The 23,744-nt window shown below is 60.0% G+C and overlaps 1 protein-coding gene across 1 annotated transcript; it reads right to left on the minus strand.

The window, feature by feature from the left end:
• Positions 1-8,979: 8,979 nt before the first annotated feature.
• On the minus strand, positions 8,980-20,676 carry LOC105496713 (gamma-aminobutyric acid type A receptor subunit delta). The gene is made up of 9 exons (XM_071067880.1): positions 20,520-20,676; positions 14,942-15,054; positions 14,616-14,683; positions 14,280-14,500; positions 12,385-12,467; positions 11,729-11,866; positions 10,463-10,618; positions 9,965-10,182; positions 8,980-9,745 (listed from the first exon to the last, which is right to left on the minus strand). The coding sequence occupies exons 1-9, from the start codon at positions 20,585-20,587 to the stop codon at positions 9,446-9,448; spliced, it is 1,365 nt and encodes a 454-aa protein (XP_070923981.1). The 5' UTR covers positions 20,588-20,676; the 3' UTR covers positions 8,980-9,445.
• Positions 20,677-23,744: the final 3,068 nt, after the last annotated feature.

The following is a 23,744-nucleotide window of genomic DNA, read 5'->3' on the forward strand; positions in this document are numbered from 1 at the left end:
TTTTCTTTTGCAGAAATGGGGTCTCCTTATGTCTCCTGGGCTGGCGTTGAAGTCCTGAGCTCAATAAATCCTCCCACCTCAACTTCCCAAAGTGCTGGGCCGTGCCCAGCCGAAGGGGCAGGTCCACTGGATGAGACCACAGGGACTGCCACCTGCCTGGGTCCCAGGAGGGCCCAGAGGACACACCCACAGTGGCACAGCGAGCACGGTGCTGGCACAAGGCAGAGCTGCTGAGAAGCTCCGGGACAGCTGAGCTGTGTGGATGGTGTTAGCAGGAGGAAGTGCTGCCCTGGGTCTGCCATGGGAGCTGTGTGGCTGCGCCAACTGCTGGAGGCAAGGTGGGTGTCGGTGCAGTGATGGAGGCAGCCAGGGTACCTGACCCTCACGATCTGTGGCTCATGGGCCACCATGTCCCTGGAGTGGGCGATGAACAGCTAGCTGAGGTAGGCACTGGACTTGAATAACCAGAAATAAACAAACGCCAGGAGGAGAAGGCTGGGACCTGCAGGCACGGTGGGAAACTGTGACTCCCGCTCTTATTTCCAGAACTCAGCCATGACCACTGGTTGGAGGAGAGCCTTGGTCTCCTTGGAGAAGGGCCCTGCAGCACCACACACAGGTGTGATGAACCGCACATAGGTGTGATGGACCACACACAGGTGTGATCACACAGGCGTGATGAAACACACAAAGGTGAGATGAACCCCACACAGGTGTGATGAACCACACAGGCATGATGATCCGTTCACAGGTGTGATCACACAGGCATGATGAACCACACACAGGTGTGATGGACCATGTGCAGGTGTGACGAACCGCACACAGGTGTGATGAACCACACACAGGTATGATGATCCGCACACAGGTGTGATCACATAGGCATGATGAAGCGCATACAAGTGTGATGGACCATGTGCAGGTGTGATGAACCGCATGCAGATGTGAACCACACACAGGTGTGATGATGAACCACACACAGGCATGATGAACCATACACAGGTGTGATGAACCACACACAGGTGTGATGAACCATACAGGGGCATGATGAACTGCATACAGGCATGATCACACCAGTGTGATGAACCACACATGCGTGATGAACCACACACAGGCATGATGAACCACACACAGGTGTGATCATACAGGCATGATGAACTGCACACAGGTTTGATGGACCATGTGCAGGTGTGATGAACTGAACGCAGGTGTGAACTGCATGCAGGTGAGATGATAAACTGCACACAGGCGTGATGAACAATACACAGGTGTGATGAACCACACGCAGGCATGATGAACCACACGCAGGCATGATGAACCATACACAGGCATGATGAACCGCATACAGGCATGATCACACAGGTGTGATGAACAACACAGGCGTGATGAACCACACACAGGCATGATGAACTGCACACAGGTGTGATGGACCGCACGCAGGTGTGATGGACTGCACGCATGTGCAATGAACCACACACAGGCGTGATCACACAGTCATGATGAACCACACACAGGCCTGATGAACTGCACACAGGTGTGATGAACCACACACAGGTGTGATGATGAATCACACACAGGCGTGAACTGCACACAGGTGTGATGAACCGTACACAGGCATGATGAACCACACACAGAGGTGATCAGACAGGTGTGATGAACTGTACACAAGCGTCATGAACCATACACAGGCATGATGAACCACACTCAGGTGTGATGGACCGCACGCAGGTGTGGTGAACCATGCAGGTGTGATGGACTGTGCACAGGTGTAATGGACCACACAGGTGTGATGAGCCTTGCGCAGGTGTGATGGACCACACGCAGGTGTGATGGACTGTGCATGGGTGTGATGGACTGCACAGGTGTGATGGATGGCACAGGTGTGATTGACCACACGCAGGTGTGATGGACTGCATAGATATGATGGACCACGCACAGGTGTGATGGACCACGCACAGGTGTGATGGACTGCGTGCAGGTGTGATGGACTGCACAGGTGTGATGGACCACATGCAGGTGTGATGGACCGTGTGCAGGTGTGATGGACTGCACAGATATGATGGACCACGCACAGATATGATGGACCATGTGCAGGTGTGATGGACTGCGCGCAGGTGTGATGGACTGCGCAGGTGTGATGGACTGCACAGGCGTGATGGACCACATGCAGGTGTGATGAACCACATGCAGGTGTGATGAACCACATGCAGGTGTGATGGACTGCACAGGTGTGATGAACTACACACAGGTGTGATGGACTGCACAGGTGTGATGAACTACACACAGGTGTGATGGACCATGCACAGGTGTGATGGACTGCACAGGTGTGATGAACCATGCACAGGGGTGATGGACCACGCACAGGTGTGATGGACCACATGCAGGTGTGATGGACCGCATGCAGGTGTGATAGACAACATGTAGATGTGATGAACCATAAGCAGGTGTGATGGACCGCCCACAGGTGTGATGGACGGCACAGGTGTGATGGACCACATGCAGGTGTGATGGACTGCACAGGTGTGATGAACCATGCACAAGTGTTATGGACCACACACAGATATGATGGACTGCACAGGTGTGATGAGCCATGCACAGATGTGATGGGCCACAAGCAGGTGTGATGGACTATGCGCAGGTGTGATGGACTGCACAGGTGCGATGGACCGCACAAGTGTGATGGACCGTGTGCAGGTGTGGTTGACGGCAAACAGATGTGATAAACCACGCACAGATGTGATGAACCACGCACAGGTGTGATGAACCACATGCAGGTGTGATGGACTGCACAGGTGTGATGAACTACACACAGGTGTGATGGACCATGCACAGGTGTGATGAACCACGCACAGGTGTGATGAACCACGCGCAGGTGTGATGAGCCACGCGCAGGTGTGATGAGCCACGCGCAGGTGTGATGAACCACGCACAGGTGTGATGAACCACATGCAGGTGTGATGGACTGCACAGGTGTGATGAACTACACACAGATGTGATGGACCATGCACAGGTGTGATGAACCACGCACAGGTGTGATGAACCACGCGCAGGTGTGATGAGCCACGTGCAGGTGTGATGAGCCACGCGCAGGTGTGATGAACCACGCACAGGTGTGATGGACCGTGTGCAGGTGTGGTTGACAGCAAACAGATGTGATAAACCACGCACAGGTGTGATAAACCACGCACAGGTGTGATGAACCACGCGCAGGTGTGATGAACCACGCACAGATGTGATGGACCACGCACAGGTGTGATGAGCCACGCGCAGGTGTGATGAGCCACGCGCAGGTGTGATGAGCCACACGCAGGTGTGATGAAGACTCCGCTGAAGCCATTGTGGCTGCGTCTCCAGAGTAGCTCTGTCCTGGAGAAAGGACACCCGCAACGGGAAGGGCTTTGGGATCTTGGGTCTGATGCCATCCGGAGACCCAACATGTCACAGTAGCCCCTGGCCAGCATGGGGTCCTGGGGATGCCAAGTGACCAATGCGGTCCCAGCCCATGGCCATCCAGTGGGTTTATGGACCCATTCCGTGGTGGCGCCCTGGTCTGCAGGTCCACAGCAGGTTGGTGGCCCTGAGCAGCTGCCAGGATCCTCTCACTGTTTCCCTGACCTGTGGAGTGAGGGCCATCGTGGCAGAGAAGGCAAAGTCAGAGCCCCTGAAACCACCTTCAACCCCAGCAAGGACAGCAGCTTGGAAGTCAGGCTCCCTCTGTAGCCCCCTGGCTGGTGGGCTGTGGGCACAGGCAGGGGTTATCCCACTGGGTTAGCATGAGGGAGCATTTGTAGGGCCAGGGAGGACAATGCCTGGAGCTCGGAGGAATCACTTCTGTGGCTTCCATGCTGGGGCACAGAGTGGCCGATGAGTGACACCCACCTGACAAGCCGGTGACCGAGGCTCACTCCTCAGATGGGGTCTGGGTCACAGCGTCAGATGTAACCTCTGCCAGCAGGAGCGCGGGCTGGGGTGGAGGAGGAGGAGGGCCTCCTGCCATGGGGGTGCCTGCAGACTGGCTCATCACCAGCCCCCCCCCGCGACTTCCACGGCTGTCTCTGTTGCTTTGGCTGCCACCACCCTGAAGAATCAGCCGCAGACAAGCTTAACATGGCATCCGCCGGAACAGATGCAAGCAGTGCTCGGGCTCCCAGCTGCTCTGGGGCCTGGGTTGTGCCCTTCGGGCTGCATTTGGTTTAAGCAGCAGCTGTGGGGGCAGATAAAACTCACTCATGGCTGGGCGCAGTGGCTCACACCTGTAATTCCAACACTTTGGGAGTCTGAGGCGGGCGGATCATGAGGTCAGGAGATTGAGACCTTCTTGGCCAACATGGTGAAACCGCATCTCTACTAAAATACAAAAAATTAGCAGGGCGTGGTGGCATGTGCCTGTAATCCCAGCTACTTGGGAGGCTGAGGCAGGGGAATCACTTGAACCCGGGAGGCGGAGGTTGCAGTAAGCTGAGATCGCACCATTGCACTCCAACCTGGGTGAAAGAGCAAGTCTCTGTCTCAAAAAACAAACAAACAAACAAAACTCACACACAGCCAGGCGCGGTGGCTCATGCCTATAATCCCAGCACTTTGGGAGACCAAGACGGGCAGATCATGAGGTCAAGAGATCGAGACCATCCTGGCCAAAGTGGTGAAACCCCATCTCTACTAAAAATACAAAAATTAGCTGGGTGTGGTGGCGTGCGCCTGTAGTCCCAGCTACTTGGGAGGCTGAGGCAGGAGAATCACGCGAACCCAGGAGGCGGAGGTTGCAGTGAGCTGAGATTACACCACTGTACTCCAGCCTGGGGGACAGAGCAAGACTCCATCTCAAAAACAAACAAACAAACAAAACGCACTCGCAGTCAGTGCCGCCTCTAGCGCCCTCCATAGCATTGCAGGGTGCTCGTCCAGCTTGCATGCAGGGCAGACCTGGGGAATGTGAGCTGGGTGGGGGTTGGTGGATAAATGCTCAGCCGCTCATTCTTCAAAAGGACTATTCAGGCTGCGCAGGGTGGCTCATGTCTGTAACCCCAGTGCTTTCAGAGGCTGAGGCGGGAGGATCGCTTGAGCCCCAGGAGTTTGAGACCAGCCTGGGCAACATAGTGAGACCCTGTCTATACTAAACGTTTTGTTTTAAATTTTAAAAAAAACTTAAGGCCGGGCGCGGTGGCTCAAGCCTGTAATCCCAGCACTTTGGGAGGCCGAGGCGGGCGGATCACAAGGTCAGGAGATCGAGACCACAGTGAAACCCCGTCTCTACTAAAAAAATACAAAAAATTAGCCGGGCGCGGTGGCGGGCGCCTGTAGTCCCAGCTACTCAGGAGGCTGAGGCAGGAGAATGGCGGGAACCCAGGAGGTGGAGCTTGCAGTGAGCCGAGATCGCGCCACTGCACTCCAGCCTGGGCAACAGCGTGAGACTCCGTCTCAAAAAAAAAAAAAAGGCCGGGCGCGGTGGCTCAAGCCTGTAATCCCAGCACTTTGGGAGGCCGAGACGGGCGGATCACGAGGTCAGGAGATCGAGACCATCCTGGCTAACACAATGAAACCCCGTCTCTACTAAAAATACAAAAAAATTAGCCGGGCGAGGTGGCAGGCGCCTGTAGTCCCAGCTACTCGGGAGGCTGAGGCAGGAGAATGGCGTAAACCCGGGAGGCGGAGCTTGCAGTGAGCTGAGATAGCGCCACTGCACTCCAGCCTGGGCGACAGAGCGAGACTCCGTCTCAAAAAAAAAAAAAAAAAACTTAAAAGGACAATATGGAGGCACATTCCCCTTTGCTCTGGGTCGCCAGTGGGGCTGGGACCTGGCTGTCCCAGGTTGTAAAGTGCATTCCTGTTTTTCCTCCTTCCTCATCCCTCCCCACTCCCTGCTCTTGCTCCTGCCTCTGTGGATCACCCTCTCTACAGAGCCAAATGGCTCCCAAAGTCACTCAGGACCCCAGAATGTTGACCTTGTTTCAAATTAGAGTCTTTGCAGATGCAGTTAAGACAAGGCCATACTAAAGTAGGGTGGACCCTAAATCCGACGGCAGGTCCCTGAGAAGAAGAGGAGAGACAGAGACAGCAAAATGACTCAGAGACGGAGGCAGAACCTGGGGCAGTGCACCTGCCAGCCCAGGAGGGCCAGAGGTTCCCGGCAACTCCAGAAGCAGGAGGGAGGCTGGGGGAGGGTCCTCCCTGGAGCTTCCAGAGGGAACCGGCCCTGCAGCATCTTGATTTTGGACATCTGTCTCCAGGAAAGAACAGATTTCTGTCATTTTAAGGTACCTGGTTTGTGGTACTTTGTTTAGGCAGCGGATACCCCCAGCCCCAAATAAACTTCCAGCACCCAAGTCCTTGTCTCAGTCTCTGTTTGTAGGGGAACCCACAGGAGGACGCCCCTAGGTGTAAGCTCCACTTGGCCTGTGCACCCGCCTGCCTCACTGGAGGGGAGAGGCAGGATAACAGCCGATGCCTGCCCCACGCCTGCCATGGGACAGAGAAGCTGGACGCTGTCCCCAATGTCCTGTCCCCTTTCACTCCACCTGAGGCCTCCAGCCTCGGGGAAGAGCAGGCCCAGCTCTCGGGGGCACTCAGGGGTCACTGCACATGGTACACAGTCCAGCTTCCACAGAGACCAGGAAGCCACCAGCCCCCAAAGACTTGTCCCTGCTGAGATGAGGGTGTATGGAGCCCTGGCAGCCTCTCTGCCCACCAGCCTCTGCCCCAGGTGCCCCCTGTCTCAGGCAACACTGGCATCCCCTCCCCAAACAGGTTCCTCTCCGCTGCAAACCCTGACCCGCCCCCGCCCTCGTCTGCTCCTGCCCTCACTACCGGAATAGAAGTCGCGTTTGAAAGCACGCGCCCTCCCGTCCTTCCTGGCCCTGTAAATATGTGGGCAGAAACAGCAGCCTGCTGGGGGGAGTGATTGCTGGTTGCAGAATCAGGCACGGCTGCTGCCCAGGCGGGCCTGGCTGCGTGGGTGCCCGAGGCAGTTGCAAAGGCTGGCTTTAAATAGCTCCTGGTGGGTACAAGCCCGGGAAAGAGGGCAGCCTGCGGCCGCAAGGAGGACAAGGCAGAGATGGGGGCCAGGGTCCTCGAAGCAGAAAGGGGTGTGGGGGGTGGCTCAACAGCCTCCAGGTCCAGGGGATGCCCCAAATAGTTCCCAGAATCTTGAACCAACCCACCCTTCCCCCAAAGGCCCACGAGTTGGAGCCGACCCTCCCTGGCTGACCTGGGTGGAAGGCCTGCCCTTGGGGCGGGAGCCTGGGAGCCTGGGGTGGGCAGTGGTGGTGGGCAGCCTGGGGCCCATCCCATAGCTATAGTGTGTGCCATCTGCGGCCTGGGCTCCTATCCCCAGAGCAACGTGGGCTCCAGGGAGGAGGGAGCGGTAACCCTGCAGGGAGGCCCAGGGAGCAGAGGGCAGGAGGCGGGACGGTGAGAGCCGGCCCTGCAGGGGTGTCTCTGTCCTTGGACAGGGAGCTGGCAGGCTCAGCCGCCTCACCCTGGTGTCAGGAGGTGGCCCGGAGCCCCAGTTGACCCAGATCCAGTTCTGCTGCTGCCCGGCCATCTGCTCTCTGCTTGCCCCAAAGCTCACTTCTGTTCTGTGTGCCACTTGTGGCCACACCAGAGCCTGGTCCATCCCACCCCCTCCATCCCCAGCCTGTCCCACCCGCAGAACGGCCCTGCCAAGCCTCACAGCCTTGTCCTGCAGAGCAGGGGTGCTAAAGGGCAGCCTGGAAATGAGGAGCGGTCATTAGGAAGTGTCGTGGGGGGACCTTCCAGCAGGGGACAGAGGTGGTGCATGGGGCGTGGTCTGGCCAGTGGTGGGCAATGCCCTCATCTGCTCTGGGTCACAGCCTGGCCCTGAGGGAAGCCACTCAGCCTGCGTCGGTCCCCGGGTGCAATGCCTGGGCCCCATTGGTGACTTGATCTTGCTGCTTGCTCACCCTGCCAGAGCTGCCGCAGGTCGTGCTAAGGACAGGTGACTCACACAGTCACCCCGGGTCCCCAGTGGTATGGAGATGGGGGCCACCCAGGCCTAGCTGCCACCCCGATTCCACAGGGCACTGACCTGGCCAACTTTGCCACCTCGCGAGCTGCCATGTGATGGCTCTGGACGCCTGGGTCCCACAGCAGATGGCAGAGCCCCGGACGCCTGGGTCCTGCAGCAGATGGCAGAGCCCCAGCAGTTGTTCCAACTGCTCCCTTCAGATTCTTCCACAAGTAATGACCCGGTGCCCTGGAAAACCTGGACCCCTCATTAAGAGCTGCCTGTCAGCTCCTTGGGCTGCAGTGTGCTCACCCCATGTCCATGGCAGTGGCAGCAGGTGGGAAAGGGCTGTGGTGTTTGTGGGGCCTCGGTGGCCTCCAAATGTCTATCCTCACATTCAAGAAGGGACCATGGTGGCACCTAGCCCTGGACACCCCCTGGACCAAAGGCCTCAGGGACCAATGGGCTGGCAGCTCCTCTAGCTCCCTCTAGGCCTCTGCACCTCGGCCCTCCCTCAGTACCCCAGACATGGCTCATCTGGGATCCAGCCCCTGAGCCCCTGTGTCCCTGAGTCTCTGTCCCCAAGTCTGGTGTTGAGCCCCAGGATCTCAGGAAGGCACCTCAAAAGCTCCAGGCTTTGGGACCGGCGACCCTGAGCTCACTCCCCGACACTGTGGTGCAGGCTCCTGCCTCACGCCCCTGGAGAAAACGGCCTCATCACAGCACAGGGACATAGATGAAGAGACCCAGTGCCTGAAGCCAGCATCACAAAAACTGGTTCCTCACTTCCTGAAGCCCTTCCCTCGAAGCCTGCCCTGCTGACAAGGACAGCCTCCTTCCCGGGACCTCGACCCACTGTTTCCGCTGGGCAAGGCGTGTGTTCAACCCTGAGTGTTCTCTGGGCTTCCACAATCAGCTCCACCCAGACACCGCCCGGGAAGCCTGCAGCTGGAGAAGGGTGTTCCGGGCAGCTAGGGTGGGCTCTAGGCACCCCAGGAGCGAAGCGCGGCACAGCGAGAGAGAACGAAGCGGCCCCCAGGCCAAGGCTTTATTTCATGCTGGGGCCAGACAGATTTCACCAACACCTTCACTGCTCACCAGATGGACGTCCGCTCCCACCTCCTCCCACGCTCCGATCCCCGTCCCGCGCAGCAGAGACCTAGAAACCAGGATCACTTTCTGAGCCTAAAAATCCGCGGCTCCCTCAAGGGCCCAGACCCCAGCCTGGCTCAGTCTCTCGGTCAGACCCTCTGCTCCTTCATCTGTGCGGGTCTCGCGCTGCCTACTGGAGAGCCCCAGGCTGGCCTTTCGGGTGAGGTCAGAGCTCAGGGAGGCCGAGGCTTCCTCTTGTTTTCCGTGGCCGACTGTCATCCCACTTTGAAACACGCAGAGAGGGAAGGTGGACCAAGGACTCTTTCTCCCAGGAAGTTTCTGGGCAGCCACCACCGGGCGCCAGGACAAGCGAGGGTGGCCTGAGTCCTGCGCTCACATGGCGTACGCCGCCCAGTAGATGACATTGACGGCTGCGAATGCCGCAGGGAACACAGCGCGGGCGTAAATGTCAATGGTGTCTGCGTCGATGGGCCTGAGCCGGGCGCGGATGCCCCCCTGGCCTCCCGAGCGAGCTGCCCCCTCCTTCTTCATCTCCCCCGTCTCCACCCCCACCGACCTGTAGGAGCCCATCAGGTTCCCTGGGACGCGGCGCTGCCGGCGGGAGATGGCCAGTTCCTGCGTGACGCCGGCAGCAGAGAGGGAGAAGAGGACGATGGCGTTCCTCACGTCCATCTGCACGGGGGCCAGTGGGGGAGACAGGGCTGAGCGCTGGGGTGCAACTCCCAGGGCCCTGGACCGCAGGTGCTCCCATGCAGGGCCCCGCCTGAGCCAGCAGCTCCAGCCCCCCATGCTCAGGGAGCACAGCTGGGACCCACAGTGGGCTGGAGCAGCTGAGGGGTCTTCGTTGGGGCCCCCAGCAGTGCTGTCCCTGGTTCAGTCCCAGGCCCTCACCTCTGCCCTCGGCCTAGAGACCTTGACCTTGGCCTTGGCCTTCTGCTTCTTCCTGTAGTCGGCATTGAAGTGCGCGAAGGCGTACTCCACCAGGGCGGCAAACACGAAGACGTAGCAGATCCAGAAGTAGACATCCAGTGCCTTGATGGCCGATGCCCGTGGCAGGGAGGAGCGGGCACTGACCATGAGCGTGGTCATCGTCAGCACCGTGGTGATGCCTGCCGGGCACAGGTGGTACCATCATTGTAGCCCTGCCCTCACGCCGTCCCACCCCCAGCCTTGGTGCCTGTGACCCACGGATAAGGGTCCGCTGCCCCCCACCCCCATGCCCACCCCAGGGAGCAGGTCCTGCTCCCCTGACCCGGCCTGGCCCAGTTGGCCATTGCCCCAGGACAGCTGGCATGGTCCGGAGGCCAGTGCTGGGCCCCCAGCTGAGGGATGAGAAGTCCTGCTCCCCAGGACGGATCTTCCAGCCCCCTCGGAGCATCGGCCCCGTACCTAGAGACACCCTGGCGGGCACCGCCGCCTGGCTAATCCAGAAGGAGACCCAGGACATGGCGACCAGCAGGACGGAGGGCATGTAGGACTGGATGATGTACACGCCGCGGTTCCTCCGCAGGTGAAAGTGCAGGCTGAGCCGCGGGAACTGGCCGGCTGCCGGGACAGCCACCGTCAGCGCCCCCGTCCCTGCCCAGCCCAGCCCAACCGTGGGACTCAGGGGCGGCAGGGCTTGGCAGCTACGGGGCCCACAGCAGGGCTCAGAAGAGAGACTTAGACCCCTGCCCTCCCCACCAACCACATGGCCTGAAATGTCTGGGGGTCTCCGGCCCTAGGTCTGGCCACAGGACAGGCTGGTCCTGAGCAGTGTAACCCAGAGGAGAAGGAGAGAGGCTGAGGCTGCTGCTGGCCTCACGTTTGCTGGACTGACCCTGAGGGACCCTCGCAGCCAATGGGGAGGGCACACTCCTTTCTCTCCTAACACTCCTGCGGGCACAGCCAGGCTCTGGAAGGAGCTGGCACTGGGCTCACCCGCTCTGGATGACTGGGGACGGGGGGCGTAGGGGTGGGAAAGTGGAGCTGAGAGACAGGGTAGACAAGGAAAGCTTGGCCCCTGAGCCCTGCAGACCTGGGGCTAAGAGAGCTCCCCACACCCTCACGTTTCCGGTAAACCTGGAGTGCTGGGAAGAGAGAGGACCGGGGAGTGAGATGGGAAGGGCTGACCCACGTCCATACGATGGCAGGCCTGGCGGCCCTGGTGTGGGTGTAGCTGGTGCCAATGAGCAAGTTCCTAAGGCAGGAGCGTCCCAGCTGCATCCCCAGGGGCCCTGAGGGCCTGCGGGTGGCTTGGCGAAAAAGCATGAAAACCACAAGCGGGCACGTGAGGAAGGGGTGGCGGGCACACACGGAAGGGGCGGCAGGCACACACGGAAGGGGTGGCGGGCACACATGGAAGGGGCGGCGGGCACACGCGGAAGGGGCGGCAGGCACGGCACACGTGGAAGGGGCAGCGGGCACACGCGGAAGGGGCGGCGGGCACACACGGAAGGGGCGGCGGGCACACACGGAAGGGGCGGCGGGCACACGCGGAAGGGGCGGCGGGCACACGCGGAAGGGGCGGCGGGCACACGCGGAAGGGGCGGCGGGCACACGCGGAAGGGGTGGCGGGCACACGCGGAAGGGGCGGCGGGCACACACGGAAGGGGCGGCGGGCACACACGGAAGGGGCGGCGGGCACACGCGGAAGGGGCGGCAGGCACACGTTACCGGACTTGAAGTTCATCAGCTCCGTGGTGAAGCGGTAGCTGGTGATGGTGAACTGCGCCAGCTGCAGTTTGTCCAGACCGTGGATGTGCTCCTGGCTCTCCGACCAGTAGTAGACAATGTCCTCCGATGAGTAACCGTCTGCAGGAAAAGCACACAGGTGGGCGGCAGAGCCTGGTCCTGCCCCGGGAGCCCTGGCAGGAGCACTCTGTCCACACAGGAAGCCTGCAGGGAGCTGACACCATCATGATGGGGACCGAGCAGGACCCCAGCCAGGAGCGAGGAGGCCTTCAGCTCTGGGACCATGTCGGGCTCCTCTGGGCCGGTGGAAGGGACACAGATGGGGTCACCATCGTCAGGTGACACACGGGGGCTGCAGCGCTGGCTTAACGATACCAATCCGTGTCATGTCTGGGCTCCACGGCCCGGCTCCTCAGGCATGGACGGACCCACAGGCCAGACTGCTCCAGGCCTTCCGGCCTCTTCTCCTCCTGCCCAGGCTTCTTGCTCATGCAGAAGCTGGTTTGGTGCTTTCCTGCACCCTGTGCCGGACCAGCCTTGTCCAGGCCCTGGGCTGACAGTCTGAGCCCCCATCCACTGCTGGAGAAGCCAGCATGGCCCTCGAGAGAAGCCCCTGCCCGCCTTGCGTGCCCACTCACAGCTCTCCAGCTCCAGCATGCACTCCTGCTCATCCATGGGATATTTGGCCAGGTCCATGTCGCAGGCCACAGTGGAGGTGATTCTGCCAAGACAAGCATGGCGGTGAGGCCTTGGGGGCGAGGCCAGCCCTCCCAGAAGCCTGGCAGTTCCCCTGTAGAGATGCCCGCTGAGTACCAGGGGCTGCCTGGAGCCCGAGCTACTTCTCAGGCTGTGTTTGTTAGTTGCCCAGAATCCAGGTAAACCTGAAAACTGCTCAACTTCAGAGACGCTTGCAAGTCTTCATTTAGGACTATCAAGAACTGGATTTCATTCATTCTCTTCAAAACGCTTGACTATTTAACTGGGCTGGGGGCCTATGGGGCAGGGGACAGCCTGAACACCCAGGCCCTGGCCTGAGCGATGGCTGGGGAACACACAGGAGTAGGCCCAGAGTCGCCATGCGCTTGATTTTCTAGGAGAGGTCAGATATTTGAATTCTTATGTAAAATATCCTGATTTTTTTGTTTGTTTATGAGACAGGGTCTCACTCTGTCACCCAAGCTGGAGTGCAGTGGTGCAATCTTGATTCACTCCAGCCTCAACCCCCTGGGCTCACGTGATCCTCCCACCTCAGCCTCCCAAGTAGCTGAGACCACAGGTGCGCACCACCAAGCCCAGCTAATATTTTTTATTATTTTTGTAGAGGCAGAATCTCCCTGTGTTGCCCAGGCTGGTCTCGAACTCCCAGGCTGAGGTGATCCTCTCACTTCAGCCTCCAAAAAGTGTTGGGATTACAAGGGTGACCCACTGCACCCGGCTGCCTCCTGATTTTTTTTTTTTTTTTTTTTTTTTGAGACAGAGTGATGTCACCAGGCTGGAGTGCAGTTGTGCAATCTCGACTCACTGCAACCTCCGCCTCCCGGGTTCAAGTGACTCTCCTGTCTCAGCCTCCCGAGTAGCTGGGATTACAGGCACCCACCACCACACCCAGCTAATATTTTGTATTTTTAGTAGAGACGGGTTTTCACCATGTTGGCCAGGATGGTCTCGATCTCTTGACCTCATGATCCACCCACCTCGGTCTCCCAAAGTGCTGGGATCACAGGTGTGAGCCACTGCGGGCGGCCACATGCCTCTTGATTTTTTTAAGTGTTGCGAGCTAATTCCATTTTTAAGAGGCATGTGTCTGAAAACAGGCTTTCAAACGAATGTGCGCACACACGTTCATAGCAGTGTTTCCACATTCACCAACGCAGGAAGCCACCCAGGCGCCCCTCGGCAGATGGATGGAAGGCAGGTGCAGCACGTCCCTGCCATGGGCTACTGCCCGGCTGTGAAGAAGAAGGCACCCCTGACTCCAACTTCAGCAGGGGTGAACCCTGAGGACACGGTGCTGAGTACGAAGCCGGAGTCATAAACGGTCCCACACACAGCGTGTGATTCCCTGTCGGCGAAATGTTTCTGTCTCTGACCAGATCCACAGAGACAGAAAGCAAACGGGTGGCTGCTGGGGCTCCAGGGGGGGCGGAGTGGAGAGCACCTACTCCGTGGCTGGGTCTCCTTTCGGGGTCCTGAAATGTTTTGGACCAGACAGAGGTGGGGTTGCACAACAGGGCGAATCTGCCAAATGCCACTGCATTGTTCACTTTACAAAGGTTAATTTTATTCCACCCCATTTTAAAAACCAAAAGGCACTGTGTTGGCCAAAAAGCCACATCTGCCGGCTTCCTGTCGGCGACCTTGGAGCGTGGATGTTTCCCCAGCAGCTGCGGGGATATAAATAACTGCGCAGCTTCTGCCCCCCCAGCTCCTGGCAGCAGGAACCGCTCGAGCTTTTCCAAGCCTTGGAGCGTCCAGGCGCCGACATGGGCCCGGGCAGGCTGTCCCCCAGGGCCCCGGTGGGCGGCCCGCTCACCGGATGCTGTACAGGATCACGCCGTCGGGCTGCAGCCGGATGAGCTTGTTCTCCACTGTCACGTCATGGAACCAGGCCGACTTGGCGTTCACGATGAAGGTGTCGGGCAGCCAGAGCTTGTCCACGAAGCGGCTGTCCAGGCCCAGGGTCTCATTGGTGTGGTTGTAGGAGAGCCTGCTGTCCCGCCAGCTCTGGTGCAGGAACACCGTCATGGTGTACTCCTGTGGAGGCGGCACAGGGGCCGGGGTCAGCCTCGCTCCACCCCCAGGGGCATGCAGCCCAGGGCAGAGGCTGTGGGCACCCACCATGCCTGAGGCAAAGGCTTGTGGCACCTACCATGTTGGCCTCTGAGATGTGGTCGATGCTGGCCACCTCCAGAGCGAGGGCCACATTCACGGGAGGCCCTGCGAGGAAGGAGAAGAACTAAGAAGGGCTGAGGCCAGCCCAGCACGGGAGCCAGGGAGTCACAGGCAGTCAGCCATCATGGCCCGAGAAGTTGCACCTCCCTGGCTGTCTCTGTAGGAGCCTGGCTCTGATGGAGCCCCCAGGGGAGAGCCAGGCTTCCCTGCCCAGAGTGCAGCCCGTAGCCCAGTGGGCCACACAGCCACAGCCTAGCCCGGGCCCCAGTGGCGCCTGCCTGCCGGGCCTGGGCCACCCCTCACCTCCAATGCCAGGCCGAAAGTTGCGGGCATAGCCGGCTATCAGCCCATCCAGGTTGGGGAGCCAGGAGATCTCCAGGTTGGAGCCCACGTAGTCGCCAATGTCATTCATCGCTCTGCGGATGCAAGGCCACTGGTCAGACAGGCCAGGACTTAATTTAATTCCACTGAGCCCGGGTCCTCTCCTGGGGATGCAGCACTGTTCTGGGCACCTGGGCCAGGGTGTGGGGGGCCACTGTGGGAGCCCTTGCAGACAGGGGCCTGGACAGTCCCCGAGGCTCCGGCTGGACACAGGGAATCCTGGGAGGTCCTCAGCCTCTTCCACCGGCCCTGACCTGGCTTCCTCCTCTGACCTCAGTGCCCACTCTGCTCTCCTGGCTTTGCGGGAGGTGGCCCTGGAGAGGGACAGAGCCCCCCAGTGTGGGCCAAGCTCCCAGGTTAACAGCCTCCCTCCTCAACCAGCCCACAGAGGCTGGCCTGGGGGTCTCCACCCCAGGGTCCCTCACCAAAGAGGCCTCCCTGTCGGCTTTTGAGGGCGAAGCTTCCCCCATTAGATGGTTTAGAGAAGAGGAATGTGAAGAAGAGGCAAGATGCAGGGACAGGAAGAGGACAGGGCCCCAAAACCCAGACCCACAGCCTCCTATTCTCTGTCTCCTCCCAGGAAGGCCTAGGGTGAGGCCCAGGTCCCCAGATGGCCATGTGTTTCTGGGGTTTAACTCGACCTCGGAGCAGCTCGGGGCAGCCAGCAGGGCCATGGGGGTGCTCAGGCTTGAGGGAGGCGTCTCCTCCCTATACACACCGTGCTGCCAGAGCCCGGAGCACCCCAGCAGCCCCGGCCCCCATCTGCTCACCTGCACTGGGTTGAACAGTGTCCGCAAAATGTACATCCACCCAGAGCCTCAGAATATGAGCTTATTTGGGAATAAGGTCTTTGCAGAGGTAATTAGTTAAGATGAGGCCATACTGGATCGGGTGGGCCCTAAACCCAAGGCCTGGTGTCCTTAGAAGGGAAGAGGGAAGAAGCTGGTGACTGTGCAGGCAGAGATTGGGGTGAGGTATCCACAGGCCAAGGGAGGCCAGGGTTTCCAGCCACCGCCGGAGCTGGAGACAGGCTGGGGACAGAGGTTCCCTCAGAGCCTCCAGGGGAACCAGCCCCACCCACACCTTGATTTCAGGCTCCTGGCCTCACGAGCTGCGAGAGAATAAGAGTCCGTTGTTTCAAGCCGTCCATTTCCTGGCGATTGTCACACCCGTCCTCCTGCACACAGGGCGGGGATTGGTCCCAGGGCTGGGGCCTTGAGATTAACCTCCCTGTATTCTTGGAATCATTTCTATCCAAGGGGGTGGCAGAGTGGCTTCAGACATGGCCTCCAGGTCACCAGGCCCCTGAGCCTGGCCCAAGCCCTCCCAGAGAGATGAGGGGTCAGGGCCTGAGTCAGCAGCCTCCGCCTCAACAAGCCTAGAGACAGATTTGACCCCAGTTCAGACACAGCCTTGAGCGGGTGCCGCATGCTGGGCCACTCCACAGGCCACCAAGAGCAGAGCACAGTCCCAGGCCTCCTCCACGCCTGGTTCCCCAGGACCCAGCTGATGGCCCCTCCCCTCCTCACAGTGGGGGCACAGTCGTTGGCCTCCTGCTCCCTCAGAGACTGCGACCTGGGCTCGAGGCACCCCTCCACGCTGCCTGTCTGGCGCAGTCAAGCTGAGGCCGGGCCACCAGCCCCACCCCGTGCAGCCCCCTCCCAGCACCCCGCACAGCGCACCTGCAGCCCACTCTGCTTGTCTGCCTCTCCAGCTCCAGCCCCCTTGAGTCCTTGGCTTCCCAAGGGAGGGGCAAGTGGGTCTGGTGCTTCAGGCTAAGTCCTGCCGGGGAGCTGCAGGGGCGGCTCCAAATCTTAAACCCACAGTTGCGGAGAAACACTGGGAAGGACGCAGGGAGGCAGACACTCTCCCTGCCTCTCCCTACGTCCAGCCTCAACCCTGCTCCACACACTTTATCCTCAGGTGTGTCCTGGGGCCCTCGAAGACCACCGGGGTTTGGGAGGCAGCAGCAGGTGGGGGCTCAGGCCCTCTCCCTTTCCTTCAGAACCACTTTTCTTCTTGTTTTACATACTGACCTTTCAAAGATTTTGACTTTGAACCAAACGTTCCTTAGCTAACGAGATTTTGCCAACCCCAATCTGTCCTGGGCGACCGTGGTGGCCCAACTCTGGCAGGAGGAGACACCTGAAGGCAGCGTCCAGGGCTGCTATACATCCGGACCCACAACCCCGCACCCACTGGACCCCCAGAGTGGCCCGGCGCAGGGCTAAGGAGGGGCAAGCACTTTGGTAACAAAGGATAAGATGGAATCGAATTAAGTCCTGGCCAATTAAAAATGCAAATGGAAGCCACCCTGAAGGTCAGACGCAAAGGGATCTGAGTGAGGCTTTATTTTTGGACCTGCCCAGCTGCCATCTAGCCTGCCTGGAATGAGGCCATAGGAGACACCGTCCTTCCTGGGCCACGTCTCTTGCCCATCTCAGGGTGGTGGCACGTGTGGGGGGCATGAAGGCAAGACCAAGAGCAGCCCCTCCATGAAGCTCACCTGGAGGCACCTATGTCGTCTCTTGGGGGCGAGAAGGAAGCAGGCTCCCACCCCCACGCCATTTCTCACCTAGGAGAGCGGCCGGTGGTTTTCCCACTGTGAACAGATGGGAAGGGCCAGCGTGCGGGGGCATGTGCTTCATGCCAGACTCTGGGGTCTGGAGGCCCCCCACTTCCTCAGGTCAGGATGTACAGGGCAGGCAGAGCTAGCGGGGGCTGGGGGGACACAGCCTGCACCAGGGGAGTTCGACACAGGTGGGGACGTCCTGACTCCGGTACGTCATGGAGATCTCGGGAGAGGGCTGCTGCCTCACCTGGTGGCCCTGCGGCCCAGTGGTGGCCTGAGCTTGGGGTTTCCTTTGGGTGGATGGACAGAGAGGCTCAGGGCCATACACCAGGCTCCAAGTCTACGCTCGGATTTAGGACTCCAAACTCAGGGGGCAGAGTGGGCGCCATGAAGACATGGCAGCTTCCCCCTCGGGTTGCTCTCCCTGGGTCACCTGGCCTCCTGCCCTCCTGGCCCCACTGAAAAACAAACCCATCCCTGTCACTTGTCTGTGCCCTGGGGACAGACAGGGAAGGTAGGTGTAGCTGGGAGCCTCCCCCTCCAGGCTCCTCCACGGCGCACACCCAACCCACATATCCCACAGCTCTGCTTTTAGAGCAGCACAAGCCTCCCAGCATTGCAGTTACCAAGGCAAAGAGGAGCACCGCCACCAGCGCACCGCGAGCTGGCACGGTAGGAGCCGCAGCACAGCTTCTCCAGGGAGACGGAGGTGCCGGCAGCCCGGGAGGGCCACCCACGCGGGCACACAGTCGGCAAGCTCAGTGCCTGCCGCGTGCATGGGTCTTCACACTTCGGGCCGACCCACGGCCGCCACACTCCTTTCCTATCCCACCCAGCCTTTCCCATGAGGAGCTGCTGCGATGGGGACCTGGGGTAATGGCCAGAATGGGTCCCACTGACATCCGATACGGCTCCAGGACGAGGACCCCGAGACTGAGGGAAGGGAGGGCGACTGTCCTGGTTTCTGGAGCGGAGGGGCACAGCCACGGATGCAAGGAGAGGCTCTTCATGGACAGCACCCCTCTAAGTCTGAAGGTGGCCCCTAGGGCTGAGCTGGCAGGTGCTTCCACCCTCCAGGCCTGCCCCTAGACGCCAAGAGCAGGAGGTTGAGCCCAGCACGTGTGTGTGTGTGGACAGAATGACCTCAAAAGAGAGGCTGTAGCGTGCAGCCAGGTGGTCACTGTTTTTAACCAGAGAGCTAGAGGGGAACACAGCGAGGCAGTGCACCTCTCACCAGGCAAGGTGTGCTCCCCAACAGCACCCTTCTTCCAGGGATGGGAGTGACCGCAGGCCCAGAGGGCCCCACTCCTGGCTGGGCCGTGGCCTTCCAGCTCTCCTGCCCGGGGAAACAGCCACAGAACCCCTTCCCCAACAGCCCAGGAACAAGATGCAGGCTAGGATTAAGGATCTTCAGATTTTAGAAAAGGGAAATGGTGGACACAGAGGCTGGGGCTGGGGGCAGCCTGGAGAATTTCCCGGCGAGAAGTGTACATAAATAAGTCCAGAGGTAGGATTAACAAAGATGAGAAGAGTCTCGTGTCCGTGCAGGACGGGACTTGCCGCCAACTGAGTTCTGGTGTCAAACTTGGGCTAAAACTTTGGGGTTTCAGAGCCGTCTAGATTTCAGCCTCTTGGCTAAGTGGCTGTGGGCCTGGGCTGGCAGCTGGCCGCATGTCTCCAGCACTGCATCTACGACTGTGCCCGAGGCTTTGTCCTTCCTCTCACCTTGAAGGAAGGGAAGGACAAGGGGAGAAAGGCCCACTGGGATTCATGGGAAGGACAAGGGGAGAAAGGCCCACTGTGATTGATGGAAAAACAAAGCTCTTCCCAGGACAGGGGCTGCTTAGATCCAGAGGCAGCGCTGACCCTGTGGTCTCCTGATGGGCACACGGCTGCTGCTGGACCCAAGCCTTCTGGGCTCTGTCCCCTGCACCTCCAACAGGAAAACTCTGACACGCCGCCCCGTGTTGGGTGCTGCCACCTCTACTGCGGTCAGCCACCTCTATGTCTGCATCTTCATGGTCTCTGAGATCCCGAATGCTGGGGGACAGCTTCTTGCTGTTTCTTCTGCAGTCTTTGCACTGAGGTGATTTTCAAACACGCCCCTGAATGTCCTCTGGTTACTCCTAGGGAAGGCAGCCAGGCCCGGTGGTGGGGCCAAGTTGCCTGGGTGGCTGTGGAACCCATTTCAGATCCCCAAAGAGAAGGGGGTGGAGGGACTGTAGGCCAGAGGGGGCTCCAGCCCTGGGGGGCCTCCTTCTAAGCCTCTTCCTTCTCTGGGGAGCCCCTCCCAAAATAGTTAAGAAATCCACCATCTCTTTTCTGTGGCCAGGGGTACCTGGCCGCCGTCCACCTGCACGCACTCAGGAGTTCTGTCCACGCCATTTGAAACGGGCTCTGAAAGGAGACCCTGGAGGCCGGGCCCACCCTCCACAGCGACACAGCCTCCTCCGTCCGTCCCAGACCCGCCGGCTGGGGAAGCTCATTCGGGGAACGGGGAACCGCTCCCCCGGCAAAGGGAGCAGCCTCCCCGCACCGGGTTCTCGGGTCTTTCCTTTCCTCAAGGCACCGGCCGGGCAGGGACCCGCGAGTGCCGCGGACCCGGGGACCCTCCACGCGCGCCACGGAGCCGGGGAAACCGGGAGGCTACGACGCTCTTGTCCCGCCCGGGTTCAGCACCAGGACGGCGGACAGCACCGGGCGGTGGCGGCCAGCGCGGGGGTCGCCGCGTCCCGAGCCCAAGGGCAGCGTCGGGGCGAGTCCAGCAAGGGGCCCGCGGCGCGAGACCCCGGGGAGGGAGGATGCGGGGCCCCCAGACTTGGGGTCCGGGGCCCGGGGCTCGCGCCGGCCGCTCTCCCAGCCGCTATCTCGGGCCGACGCCGGCCCCCCACCGCCCCCGACCGCGCGCCGCGGACCCCGCCCGCTCACCTGGTGCCGCGGAGCAGCTGCGCGCAGAGGAGCAGGAGCGGGGCCAGCAGCGGGGCGGGCGCGTCCATGGCCGCGGCGGGCTCGGGACGGGGTCCGCGCAAACTTGGCTCGCGGCGGCCGCACAGGCGGCACAGGCGGGCGGGAGCTGAGCGAGCGCGGCGCGGGCGCGAGGGGGCGGACGGAGCGCGGAGACCGCCCCGAGCCCGCCCCAGCCCGCCGCTCCCCGCAGCCCGGCCCCGCCCGCCGCTCCCCTCTCCTGCCCCCACCCGCCGCTCCTCTCCCCTCCCCTTCCCCGTCTTCTCCTCTCCCCTCCCCTCCCCACCCCCGCTCGCCGCTCCCCTCCCCGCTCCCCTCCCCCCCCTCCTCCCCCTCCCCGCTCCCCTCCCCCCCTCCTCCCCCTTCCCGGTCCCCTCCGCTCTCCCCACCTCCCCCCGTCCCCCTCCCCCAGCCGCGCCCCCTCCCTCCCGGGCAGCTCTCCGCGGCCGGGGTCTGGCTCTCCGGGACCGCTGCCCTCACGCGCCGCAGACGGGACCCTCCGCGTGTCTTCATGGGAGGGGACCGTGGCACAAGTCCCGCGTGGATACCGTGGTCCACGGGCGCGACAGAACCTCGTCCTGAGGCGGTTTGTGGGGGGTCGCAGGTTTGCGTGGCCGGTTCCGGCTGCGCTGGCCGGGGGTAGGGAGGGAGCCAGTCCCTGCTGCTGTCAGGAGAGAGACCTCCACCAGCGGCTGCTTCCAAAACCCTCCTGCCTTCGCCAGAGCCAGGGCGAGGCGACTTTGGGAGCAAGTCCCGGTCCCTGGGGACCCTCGACGGGGGCGGGGACAGGAAAAGCAGGTGGGGGCTGTGCCGCAGGTCGCAGTTCTGACTCTCCACACCTCTCAGGGCCCCAGGCCCGCCCTGCACACCCCTAGGATCTGGGAAAGGGAAGGCCTCACGCTCTCCTGCTTTGGATCTTTTGAACATAAAGTTGCGCTGCCGTTTCCTGAAGAGGCTGCTCACAAACTTTAATCATTGTTATGTCAGTTATTCACTTCTGGGCTCGCGATGTCGCTGACAGTACAGTGAAGCCCTCGTGAAAACACTTAAACATGCCGAAGCTGTCCCCGAGGCTGCTTGCTTCTGGATGAAGGGCCCTGGTGGCACAGGGGCAGGCGGAGGAAAGTGCAGAGAGGGATTTGCTGTGGAATTTCCAGCCCAATCCCTACTGTGGGAAATGGAAGAATGAGGCTGGTTCCACCTTGCTTTATTTTATTTTATTTTTCGAGATGGAGTCTTGCTCTGGTGCCCAGGCTGGAGTGCAATGGCACAGTCTCGGCTCACTGCAACCTCCACCTCCCAAATTCAAGCAAATCTCCTGCCTCAGCCTCCCAAGTAGCTGGGACTACAGGCACCTGCCATCACGCCCGGATATTTTTTCTATTTTTAGTACAGCTGGGGTTTCACCATGTTGGCCAGGCTGGTCTTGAACTTCTAACCTCATGATTCACCCGCCTCGGCCCCCCAAAGTGCTGGGATTACAGGCATGAGCCACCGCGCCCAGCCGCAGCCTGCTTCCTTAAATCCAGGAACTGGGCTGTAATAAGCCCAACGGGCTCAGCTCCAAGGCCCCCTTCCTGGCTGCTCACTGGTCACTGCCGAGAGGGGTCCTTTGGGTACAGAGGCACTGACCTCCCTGTGTTCCCGGGGTTCCTTTCTGAGCCTGTGCTCTGCACACGGGCAGCCTGGTTCCCACGTGCCCCTTCCCACGTGTTCCTTCCGTGGGTTAATTTAGGAGTTAATCCATGAAGAAGTGCCCAGAGCTTGGCCCGGCCCCCGGTGAGAGGCATAAGTTTTATTCTTTCCCCTCCAGGACAGCGGTCTTGTCGGTCTTCTCCTTGGTGGTGTATTGGATGAAGTAGGTCCTCAGCAAATGGAGGAGGAGGTGCATCCTCCATAGTTGCAAAGTCCACACACACAGTGTGGCCAGCGTTCCATCACAGCCTCAGGACACTGCCCAGCCCTGCCTGGCTTTCATTCCTGAGCTTTGGAACGAAGCAGTGACAGTGGTTCATGGTCGCAATCTCTTCAATATCTGTGAAGATCTTATCTGAGAATATCTTTTTTTTTTTTTTGAGATGGGGTCTCGCTCTGTCGCCCAGGCTGGAGTGCAGTGGCGCGATCTCCACTCACTGCAAGCTCCGCCTCCCAGGTTCATGCCATTCTCCTGCCTCAGCCTCCTGTGTAGCTGGGACTACAGGCACCCACCACCACGCCCGGCTAGTTTTTTGTATTTTTAGTAGAGACGGGGTTTCACCGTGTTAGCCAGGATGGTCTTGATCTCCTGATCTCATGATCTGCCCGTCTCGGCCTCCCAAAGTGCTGGGATTACAGGTGTGAACCACCGCGCCCGGCCTTCTTCTTTTTCTTTTAAGAGACAAGGTCTTGCTCTGTAGCCCAGCCTGGAGTGCAGTAGCACGATCTCAGCTCACTGTAGCCTCCACCTCCTGGGTTCACGGGATCCTTCCACCTCAGCTTCTGGAGGAACTGAGACTACAGAGGCACGTCACTGTACCCAGATAGTTTTCTATTTTTTGTAGAGATGGGGTCTCACTATGTTTTCCGGGCTGGTCTCAAACTCCTGGCCTCAGGGGATCCTCCCCCTTGGCCTCCCAAAGTGCTGGGATTGCAGGTGTGAGCCTCCTTATCCATGATGAACTTTTGCTAGAAAATTGTGCTGTTGTGTGTATGTCAGTTGAAGCTGGGCGGGCATCTTAGCCAATTATTTGGTGGTTTGGTGGCATCAAATTGTCTCCTCTTCCTTCAGTCCTAGAGGCAAATGCATGTCCCATCCATCATTCACAGGTTTCTGCAAGGTTTGAAGTCTGCACACTTCATTTCCATTCTTTATTGTTCCTAACTGGGTGTTTATTTCTTTCTTTTCCTCCCTTCCTTCCTTCCTCCCTCCCTCCCTCCCTTCCTTCCTTCCTATCTTCCTTTCTTTCCTCTTTTTTTTTTTTGTTATGGAGTTTTGCTCTTGTTGCCCAGGCTGGAGTGCAGTGGTGCGATCTCAGCTCACTGCAACCTCCACCTCCTCGGTTCAAGCAATTTTCCTGCCTCAGCCTCCCAAGTAGCTGGGTTTACAGGTGCCCGCCACCACGCCCAGCTAATTTTTGTATTTTTAGTAGAGACAGGGTTTTCCCATGTTGGCCAGGCTGGTCTCGAACTCCTAACCTCAAGTGATCGGCC

This window comes from Macaca nemestrina, chromosome 1 (genome assembly GCF_043159975.1).
Source record: "Macaca nemestrina isolate mMacNem1 chromosome 1, mMacNem.hap1, whole genome shotgun sequence".
NCBI lineage: Eukaryota > Metazoa > Chordata > Mammalia > Primates > Cercopithecidae > Macaca > Macaca nemestrina.

Excerpts from the sequence above, each read along its gene's own strand:
- LOC105496713 (XM_071067880.1), bottom strand. The coding sequence starts at position 20,587 with ATGGACGCGCCCGCCCCGCTGCTGGCCCCGCTCCTGCTCCTCTGCGCG. Across the intron at positions 14,501-14,615 it reads ACATCTCAGAGGCCAACATG|GAGTACACCATGACGGTGTT; the intron begins GTAGGTGCCACA and ends CCGCCTCCACAG. Across the intron at positions 11,867-12,384 it reads CATGCTGGAGCTGGAGAGCT|ACGGTTACTCATCGGAGGAC; the intron begins GTGAGTGGGCAC and ends CTTTTCCTGCAG.